This window comes from Oncorhynchus masou, unplaced genomic scaffold (assembly GCF_036934945.1).
Source record: "Oncorhynchus masou masou isolate Uvic2021 unplaced genomic scaffold, UVic_Omas_1.1 unplaced_scaffold_6432, whole genome shotgun sequence".
NCBI classification, from domain to species: domain Eukaryota; kingdom Metazoa; phylum Chordata; class Actinopteri; order Salmoniformes; family Salmonidae; genus Oncorhynchus; species Oncorhynchus masou.
The window spans coordinates 6,760-18,007 of NW_027012868.1; the positions used below are offsets into that span (position 1 = coordinate 6,760).

The 11,248-nt window shown below is 40.1% G+C and overlaps 1 protein-coding gene across 1 annotated transcript; it reads left to right on the forward strand.

The window, feature by feature from the left end:
- Positions 1-6,045: 6,045 nt before the first annotated feature.
- Positions 6,046-10,860, forward strand: LOC135536649 (kinesin-like protein KIF1C; the record flags this gene model as incomplete). Its single annotated transcript, XM_064962910.1, has 3 exons — positions 6,046-6,275; positions 9,858-10,080; positions 10,825-10,860. Coding segments are annotated over exons 1-3 (349 nt in total), but the record flags the coding sequence as incomplete, so codon positions are not given.
- Between the last annotated feature and the right edge of the window lie 388 nt (positions 10,861-11,248).

Consider the following 11,248-nt stretch of genomic DNA (forward strand, 5'->3'; position numbering starts at 1 on the left):
ATTCTGCTCAGATCAGGTTACTATATATACTATACTATTACTGCAGGAACCATGTCTGGCTCAGATCAATACTATATATAATGGTACTATTACTACAGGAACCATTCTGGCTCAGATCAGGTTACTATATATACTATACTATTACTACAGGAACCATTCTGGCTCAGATCAGGTTACTATATATACCATAGTATTACTACAGGAACCATTCACCAGACTCAGGTTACTATATATACTATACTATTACTACAGGAACCATTCTGGCTCAGATCAGGCTACTATATATACTATACTATTACTACAGGAACCATTCTGGCTCAGATCAGGCTACTATATATACTATACTATTACTACAGGAACCATTCTGGCTCAGATCAGGTTACTATATATACTATACTATTACTACGAAACAGGAACCATTCTGGCTCAGATCAGGCTACTATATATACTATACTATTACTACAGGAACCATTCTGGCTCAGATCAGGCTACTATATATACTATACTATTACTACAGAAACAGGAACCATTCTGGCTCAGATCAGGCTACTATATATACTATACTATTACTACAGGAACCATTCTGGCTCAGATCAGGTTACTATATATACTATACTATTACAACAGGAACCATTCTGGCTCAGATCAGGCTACTATATATACTATACTATTACTACAGAAACAGGAACCATTCTGGCTCAGATCAGGCTTACTATATATACTATACTATTACAACAGGAACCATTCTGGCTCAGATCAGGCTACTATATATACTATACTATTACTACAGAAACAGGAACCATTCTGGCTCAGATCAGGTTACTATATATACTATACTATTACTACAGAAACAGGAACCATTCTGGCTCAGATCAGGCTACTATATATACTATACTATTACAACAGGAACCATTCTGGCTCAGATCAGGCTACTATATATACTATACTATTACTACAGGAACCATTCTGGCTCAGATCAGGCTACTATATATACTATACTATTACTACAGGAACCATTCTGGCTCAGATCAGGCTACTATATATACTATTACTACAGGAACCATTCTGGCTCAGATCAGGCTACTATATATACTATACTATTACTACAGGAACCATTCTGGCTCAGATCAGGTTACTATATATACTATACTATTACTACAGGAACCATTCTGGCTCAGATCAGGTTACTATATATACTATACTATTACTACAGGAACCATTCTGGCTCCTAGATCAGCTACTATATATACTATAGCTTATTACTACAGGAACCATTCTGGCTCAGACTGTTATTCAGCAGACTATACTTATTACTTGAACCATTCTGGCTCAGATTTGCCACTATATATACGCATTATTACAATACAGGAACCATTCTGGCCTAGACTTGTAATACTATATATACTATACTATTACTACAGAAACAGGAACCATTCTGGCTCAGATCAGGCTACTATATATACTATACTATTACTGCAGAAACCATTCTGGCTCAGATCAGGCTACTATATATACTATACTATTACTACAGGAACCATTCTGGCTCAGATCAGGTTACTATATATACTATATTACAACAGGAACCATTCTTGGCTCAGATCAGGTTACTATATATACTATACTATTACTACAGGAACCATTCTGGCTCAGATCAGGTTATTATATATACTATACTATTACTACAGAAACAGGAACCATTCTGGCTCAGATCAGGTTACTATATATACTATAGTATTACTACAGGAACCATTCATGGCTCAGATCAGGTTACTATATATACTATAGTATTACTACAGGAACCATTCTGGCTCAGATCAGGTTACTATATATACTATACTATTACTACAGAAACAAGAACCATTCTGGCTCAGATCAGGTTACTATATATACTATACTATTACTACAGGAACCATTCTGGCTCAGATCAGGCTACTATATATACTATACTATTACTACAGGAACCATTCTGGCTCAGATCAGGCTACTATATATACTATACTATTACTACAGGAACCATTCTGGCTCAGATCAGGCTACTATATATACTATACTACAGAAACAGGAACCATTCTGGCTCAGATCAGGCTACTATATATACTATACTATTACTACAGGAACCATTCTGGCTCAGATCAGGTTACTATATATACTATACTATTACTACAGAAACCATTCTGGCTCAGATCAGGCTACTATATATACTATACTATTACTACAGGAACCATTCTGGCTCAGATCAGGCTACTATATATACTATACTATTACTACAGAAACAGGAACCATTCTGGCTCAGATCAGGCTACTATATATACTATACTGGCTCAGATCAGGTTACTATATATACTATACTATTACTACAGGAACCATTCTGGCTCAGATCAGGCTACTATATATACTATACTATTACTACAGAAACAGGAACTTTTCTGGCTCAGATCAGGCTACTATATATACTATAGTATTACAACAGGAACCATTCTGGCTCAGATCAGGTTACTATATATACTATACTATTACTACAGGAACCATTCTGGCTCAGATCAGGCTACTATATATACTATACTATTACTACAGGAACCATTCTGGCTCAGATCAGGCTACTATATATACTATACTATTACTACAGGAACCATTCTGGCTCAGATCAGGTTACTATATATACTATACTATTACTACAGAAACCATTCTGGCTCAGATCAGGCTACTATATATACTATACTATTACTACAGGAACCATTCTGGCTCAGATCAGGCTACTATATATACTATACTATTACTACAGGAACCATTCTGGCTCAGATCAGGTTACTATATAGACTATACTATTACTACAGGAACCATTAACTATTTTTTTCTTCTCATTTTGTCTGTCATAATTGAAGAGTTCCTATGATGAAAATTACAGGCCTCTCTCATCTTTTCAAGTGGGAGAACTTGCACAATTTGGTGGCTGACTAAATACTTTTTTGCCCCACTGTATATTTACTAGTTGACTCACTGATTGGTATATTAATTAGTTGACTGACTGATTGGTATATTAACTAGTTGTCTGACTGTTTGGTATATTAACTAGTTGACTGATTGATATATAAACTAGTTGACTGATTGATATATAAACTAGTTGACTGATTGGTATATTAACTAGTTGACTGATTGATATATAAACTAGTTGACTGATTGGTATATTAACTAGTTGACTGATTGATATATAAACTAGTTGATTGATTAATATATAAATTAGTTGACTGACTGATTGGTATATTAACTAGTATTCTGACTGATTGATATATTAACTAGTTGACTGACTGATTGATATATAAATTAGTTGACTAACTGATTGATATATAAACTAGTTGACTGACTGATTGGTATATTAACTAGTTGACTGACTGATTGGTATATTAACTAGTTGACTGATTGATATATAAACTATTTGACTGATTGATTGGTATATTAACTAGTTGACTGACTGATTTGTATATTAACTAGTTGACTGATTGATATATAAACAAGTTGACTGACTGATTGGTATATTAACTAGTTGACTGATTGATTGGTATACATTTGTTGACTGACTGATTGATATATAAACTAGTTGACTGATTGGTATATTAACTAGTTGACTGACTGATTGGTATATTAACTAGTTGACTGATTGATTGGTATACATTTGTTGACTGACTGATAGATATATAAACTAGTTGATTGGCTGATTGGTATATTAACTAGTTGACTGACTGATTGATATTTAAACTAGTTGACTGACTGATTGGTATATTAACTAGTTGACTGACTGATTGGTATATTAACTAGTTGACTGACTGATTGGTATATTAACTAGTTGACTGATTGATATATAAACTAGTTGACTGACTGATTGATATATAAACTAGTTGACTGACTGATTGGTATATTAACTAGTTGACTGATTGATATATAAACTAGTTGACTGACTGATTGGTATATTAACTAGTTGACTGACTGATTGATATATTAACTAGTCGACTGACTGATTGATATATTAACTAGTTGACTGACTGATTGATATATTAACTAGTTGACTGACTGATTGGTATATTAACTAGTTGACTGATTGATATATAAACTAGTTGACTGACTGATTGGTATATTAACTAGTTGACTGACTGATTGGTATATTAACTAGTTGACTGATTGATATATAAACTAGTTGACTGACTGATTGGTATATTAACTAGTTGACTGATTGATATATAAACTAGTTGACTGACTGATTGGTATATTAACTGGTTGACTGACTGATTGGTATATTAACTAGTTTGCTGATTGATATATTAACTAATTGACTGGCTGATCTGTATATTAACTAGTTGACTGACTGGTATATTAACTAGTTGACTGATTGATATATAAACTAGATTGACTGACTGATTGGTATATTAACTAGTTGACTGATTGATATATAAACTAGTTGATTGACTGATTGGTATATTAACTAGTTGACTGACTGATTGATATATAAACTAGTTGACTGACTGATTGGTATATTAACTAGTTGACTGACTGATTGGTATATTAACTAGTTGACTGATTGATATATAAACTAGTTGACTGATTGATATATAAACTAGTTGACTGATTGATATATAAACTAGTTGACTGATTGATATATAAACTAGTTGACTGATTGATATATTAACTAGTTGACTGATTGATATATAAACTCGTTGACTGACTGATTGGTATATTAACTAGTTGACTGACTTATTTGTAATTTAACTAGATGACTGAGTGATATATAAACTAGTTGACTGATTGATATATAAACTAGTTGACTGATTGATATATAAACTAGTTGCCTGACTGATTGGTATATTAACTGGTTGACTGATTTATATATAAACTAGTTAACTGACTGATTGGTATATTAACTAGTTGACTGAGTGATATATAAACTAGTTGACTGATTGATATATAAACTAGTTGACGGATTGATATATAAACTAGTTGACTGACTGATTGGTATATTAACTAGTTGACTGATTGGTGTTTAAGCTAGCTAACTGACTGTTTGATGTATAAACTAGTTGACTGACTGATTGGTATATTAACTAGTTGACTGACTGATTGGTATATTAACTAGTTGACTGATTGATATATAAACTAGTTGACTGACTGATTGGTATATTAACTATTTGACTGATTGGTGTTTAAGCTAGCTAACTGACTGTTTGATGTATAAACTAGTTGACTGACTGATTGGTTTATTAAGTAGTTGACAGATTGGTATATTAACTAGTTTGCTGATTGATATATTAACTAATTGACTGGCTGATTTGTATATTAACTAGTTGACTGTCTGATTGGTATATTAACTAGTTGACTGATTGATATAACTAATTGACTGATTGATATATGAACAAGTTGACTGAATGATATATAAACTAGTTGACTGGCTGATTGGTATATTAACTAGTTGACTGTCTGATTGGTATATTAACTAGTTGACTGATTGATATGTAAACTAGTTGACTGATTGGTGTATTAACTAGTTGACTGATTGGTATATTAACTAGTTTACTGATTGGTATATTAACTAGTTTACTGATTGGTATATTATCTAGTTGACTGATTGGTATATTATCTAGTTGACTGATTGGTATATTAACTAGTTGACTGATTGGTATATTATCTAGTTGACTGATTGGTATATTAACTAGGTGACTGATTGGTATATTATCTAGTTGACTGATTGGTATATTAACTAGTTGACTGATTGGTATATTAACTAGTTGACTGATTGGTATATTAACTAGTTGACTGATTGACATATAAACTAGTTGACTGATTGGTATATTAACTAGTTGACTGATTGGTATATTAACTAGTTGACTGATTGGTATATTAACTAGTTAACTGATTGGTATATTAACTAGTTGACTGATTGACATATAAACTAGTTAACTGATTGATATATAAACTAGTTGACTGATTGGTATATTATCTGACTGATTGACTCATTGTGGTTTGATTTCAGGACTGTGGGGTGTGTGTGTGTTCATTGAGGGATTACTTGTTGATTGATACACTGATTGATTGGTATTGATTTCAGGACTGTGGGGTGTGTGTGTGTTCATTGAGGGATTACTTGTTGATTGATACACTGATTGGTATTGATTTCAGGACGGTGGCAGCAACAAATATGAATGAGACGTCTAGTCGTTCCCACGCCGTCTTCACCATCGTGTTCACACAGAAGCAGAAGAGACCAACTCACCAGCCTGGACACTGAGAAGGTACGAGTAAACACACAATAATAATCCATTATTGTTTGTCAGACAGACAGGGTGTGTTAGGTGTGTTTAGGTGTTGGTGTGAAACAGAGAGACCAACATCTCCCTGGACACGGAGAAGGAAGTAGGGGAGGGGGGGTCTGGTATGAATGTACTGTAACTCTGGTGATGAGGAGGGGGGGGCTGGTATGAATGTACTGTAACTCTGGTGATGAGGGGGGGGCTGGTAGGAATGTACTGTAACTCTGGTGATGAGGAGGGGGGGGCTGGTAGGAATGTACTGTAACTCTGGTGATGAGGAGGAGGGGGGCTGGTATGAATGAACTGTAACTCTGGTGATGAGAGGGGGCTGGTATGAATGAACTGTAACTCTGGTGATGAGGGGGGGGCTGGTATGAATGTATTGTAACTCTGGTGATGAGGGGGGGGCTGGTATGAATGTACTGTAACTCTGGTGATGAGGGGGGGGCTGGTATGAATGTACTGTAACTCTGGTGATGAGGAGGGGGGGCTGGTATGAATGTACTGTAACTCTGGTGATGAGGGGGGGGCTGGTATGAATGAACTGTAACTCTGGTGATGAGGAGGGGGGCTGGTATGAATGTATTGTAACTCTGGTGATGGGGGGGGCTGGTATGAATGAACTGTAACTCTGGTGATGAGGGGGGGCTGGTATGAATGTACTGTAACTCTGGTGAGGAGGGGGGGCTGGTATGAATGTACTGTAACTCTGGTGATGAGGAGGGGGGGCTGGTATGAATGTACTGTAACTCTGGTGATGAGGAGGGGGGGGGCTGGTATGAATGTACTGTAACTCTGGTGATGAGGGGGGGGCTGGTATGAATGAACTGTAACTCTGGTGATGAGGAGGGGGGCTGGTATGAATGTATTGTAACTCTGGTGATGGGGGGGCTGGTATGAATGAACTGTAACTCTGGTGATGAGGGGGGGCTGGTATGAATGAACTGTAACTCTGGTGATGAGGAGGGGGGCTGGTATGAATGTACTGTAACTCTGGTGATGAGGAGGGGGGGCTGGTATGAATGTACTGTAACTCTGGTGATGGGGGGGGCTGGTATGAATGTACAGTAACTCTGGTGAGGAGGGGGGGGCTGGTATGAATGTACTGTAACTCTGGTGATGAGGGGGGTCTGGTATGAATGTACTGTAACTCTGGTGATGAGGGGGGGCTGGTATGAATGAACTGTAACTCTGGTGATGAGGGGGGGGCTGGTATGAATGTACTGTAACTCTGGTGATGAGGAGGGGGGTCTGGTATGAATGTATTGTAACTCTGGTTATGAGGGGGGGCTGGTATGAATGTATTGTAACTCTGGTGATGAGGGGGGGGCTGGTATGAATGAACTGTAACTCTGGTGATGAGGAGGGGGGTCTGGTATGAATGTACTGTAACTCTGGTTATGAGGGGGGGGCTGGTATGAATGTACTGTAACTCTGGTGATGAGGGAGGGGGGGTCTGGTATGAATGTATTGTAACTCTGGTTATGAGGGGGGGGCTGGTATGAATGTATTGTAACTCTGGTGATGAGGGGGGGCTGGTATGAATGAACTGTAACTCTGGTGATGAGGGGGGGCTGGTATGAATGTACTGTAACTCTGGTGATGGGGGGGGTCTGGTATGAATGAACTGTAACTCTGGTGATGGGGGGGGTCTGGTATGAATGTACTGTAACTCTGGTGATGAGGGGGGGGGCTGGTATGAATGTACTGTAACTCTGGTGATGGGGGGGGGTCTGGTATGAATGTACAGTAACTCTGGTGATGAGGGGGGGGTCTGGTATGAATGTACTGTAACTCTGGTGATGGGGGGGGTCTGGTATGAATGTACTGTAACTCTGGTGATGAGGGGGGGTCTGGTATGAATGTACTGTAACTCTGGTGATGAGGAGGGGGGCTGGTATGAATGTACTGTAACTTTGGTGATGAGGGGGGGGTCTGGTATGAATGAACTGTAACTCTGGTGATGGAGGGGGGCTGGTATGAATGTACTGTAACTTTGGTGATGAGGGGGGGCTGGTATGAATGTATTGTAACTCTGGTGATGGGGGGGGGGGCTGGTATGAATGTACTGTAACTCTGGTGATGGGGGGGGGGCTGGTATGAATGTACTGTAACTCTGGTGATGGGGGGGGGGGGGGCTGGTATGAATGTACTGTAACTCTGGTGATGAGGGGGGGGGTCTGAATGTACTGTAACTCTGGTGATGAGGGGGGGGGGTCTGAATGTACTGTAACTCTGGTGATGAGGGGGGGGGGTCTGAATGTACTGTAACTCTGGTGATGAGGGGGGGGGGCTGGTATGAATGTACTGTAACTCTGGTGATGAGGAGGGGGGTCTGAATGTATTGTAACTCTGGTGATGAGGTAGCCTGCTGCAACATCGCTGTCACACTCAGACCAGGGGGATTTCCTGTTGGAGAGAGAGACAGATCCATGACACCTCAATCACATTATAGCCAGCAGCATATCACCCTGCATACCACTGCTGGCTTGCTTCTGAAGCTAAGCAGGGTTGGTCCTGGTCAGTTCCTGGATGGGAGACCAGATGCTGCAGGAAGTGGTGTTGGAGGGCCAGTAGGAGGCACTGGTCTAAAAAAGGTCCCAATGAACCACTGCCCTGTGTAGGGGTGCCGTCTTTCGGATGGGGTGTTAAACAGGTGTCCAGACTCTCTGAGGTCATTAAAGATCCCATGACACTTATCGTAAGAGTAGGGTGTTAACCCCGGTGTCCAGACTCTCTGAGGTCACTAAAGATCCCATGGCACTTATCGTAAGAGTAGGGTGTTAACCCGGTGTCCAGACTCTCTGAGGTCATTAAAGATCCCATGGCACTTATCGTAAGAGTAGGGTGTTAACCCTGGTGTCCAGACTCTCTGAGGTCATTAAAGATCCCATGGAACTTATCGTAAGAGTAGGGGTGTTAACCCCGGTGTCCTGACTCTCTGAGATCATTAAAGATCCCATGACACTTATCGTAAGAGTAGGGGTGTTAACCCTGGTGTCTTGGCTAAATTCTCAATCTGGCCCTCATACCATCATTAACCATGTTATTCTCACCAGGTCAGTCTGGTGGACCTAGAGAGTTAGGTATTAACCATGTTATTCTCTCCAGGTCAGTAAGGTCAGTCTGGTGGACCTAGAGGTTAGGTATTAACCATGTTATTCTCTCCAGGTCAGTAAGGTCAGTCTGGTGGACCTAGAGGTTAGGTATTAACCATGTTATTCTCACCAGGTCAGTAAGGTCAGTCTGGTGGACCTAGAGGTTAGGTATTAACCATGTTATTCTCACCAGGTCAGTCTGGTGGACCTAGAGGTTAGGTATTAACCATGTTATTCTCTCCAGGTCAGTAAGGTCAGTCTGGTGGACCTAGAGGTTAGGTATTAACCATGTTATTCTCTCCAGGTCAGTAAGGTCAGTCTGGTGGACCTAGAGGTTAGGTATTAACCATGTTATTCTCTCCAGGTCAGTCTGGTGGACCTAGAGGTTAGCTATTAACCATGTTATTCTCTCCAGGTCAGTCTGGTGGACCTAGAGGTTAGGTATTAACCATGTTATTCTCTCCAGGTCAGTAAGGTCAGTCTGGTGGACCTAGCTGGTAGTGAGAGAGCTGACTCGTCGGGGGCAAAGGGTTTGAGGTTGAAGGAAGGAGCTAATATCAACAAGTCTCTCACCACCCTGGGGAAGGTCATCTCTGCTCTGGCTGAAATGCAGAACAGTAAGAAGAGGAAGTCCGACTTCATCCCCTACAGAGACTCGGTCCTCACCTGGCTCCTGAAAGAGAACCTGGGTGAGAGTCCTGCTAGACATTTCACACAACTTATTAATAACCTGTTTGTTTTACACTGGGAAACTGTCACAAACACATTGAACAGTGTGTTATGAACAGCTCCCTTGGGAGGGATGGAGGGCAGAGGAGCTAGATGGAGAGAGTGAAGTAGGTCTATGTGATATATAAACCTCTCTCTGTGTCAGGTGGTAACTTTAGGACAGAGGATGGATGGAGGGGAGGTCTATGTGATATATAAACCTCTCTCTCTGTCAGGTGGTAACTTTAGGACAGAGGGATGGATGGAGGGAGGTCTATGTGATATATAAACCTCTCTCTGTGTCAGGTGGTAACTTTAGGACAGAGGATGGATGGAGGGGAGGTCTATGTGATATATAAACCTCTCTCTCTGTCAGGTGGTAACTTTAGGACAGAGGATGGATGGAGGGGAGGTCTATGTGATATATAAACCTCTCTCTCTGTCAGGTGGTAACTTTAGGACAGAGGATGGATGGAGGGGAGGTCTATGTGATATATAAACCTCTCTCTCTGTCAGGTCGTAACTTTAGGACAGAGGATGGATGGAGGGGAGGTCTATGTGATATATAAACCTCTCTCTCTGTCAGGTGGTAACTTTAGGACAGAGGATGGATGGAGGGAGGTCTATGTGATATATAAACCTCTCTCTCTGTCAGGTGGTAACTTTAGGACAGAGGATGGATGGAGGGGAGGTCTATGTGATATATAAACCTCTCTCTCTGTCAGGTGGTAACTCCAGGACAGAGGATGGATGGAGGGGAGGTCTATGTGATATATAAACCTCTCTCTGTGTCAGGTGGTAACTTTAGGACAGAGGATGGATGGAGGGGAGGTCTATGTGATATATAACCTCTCTCTGTGTCAGGTGGTAACTTTAGGACAGAGGATGGATGGAGGGGAGGTCTATGTGATATATAAACCTCTCTCTCTCTGTCAGGTGGTAACTTTAGGACAGAGGATGGATGGAGGGGAGGTCTATGTGATATATAAACCCTCTCTCTGTCAGGTGGTAGCTTTAGGACAGAGGATGGATGGAGGGGAGGTCTATGTGATATATAAACCTCTCTCTCTGTCAGGTGGTAACTTTAGGACAGAGGATGGATGGAGGGGAGGTCTATGTGATATATAAACCTCTCTCTCTGTCAGGTGG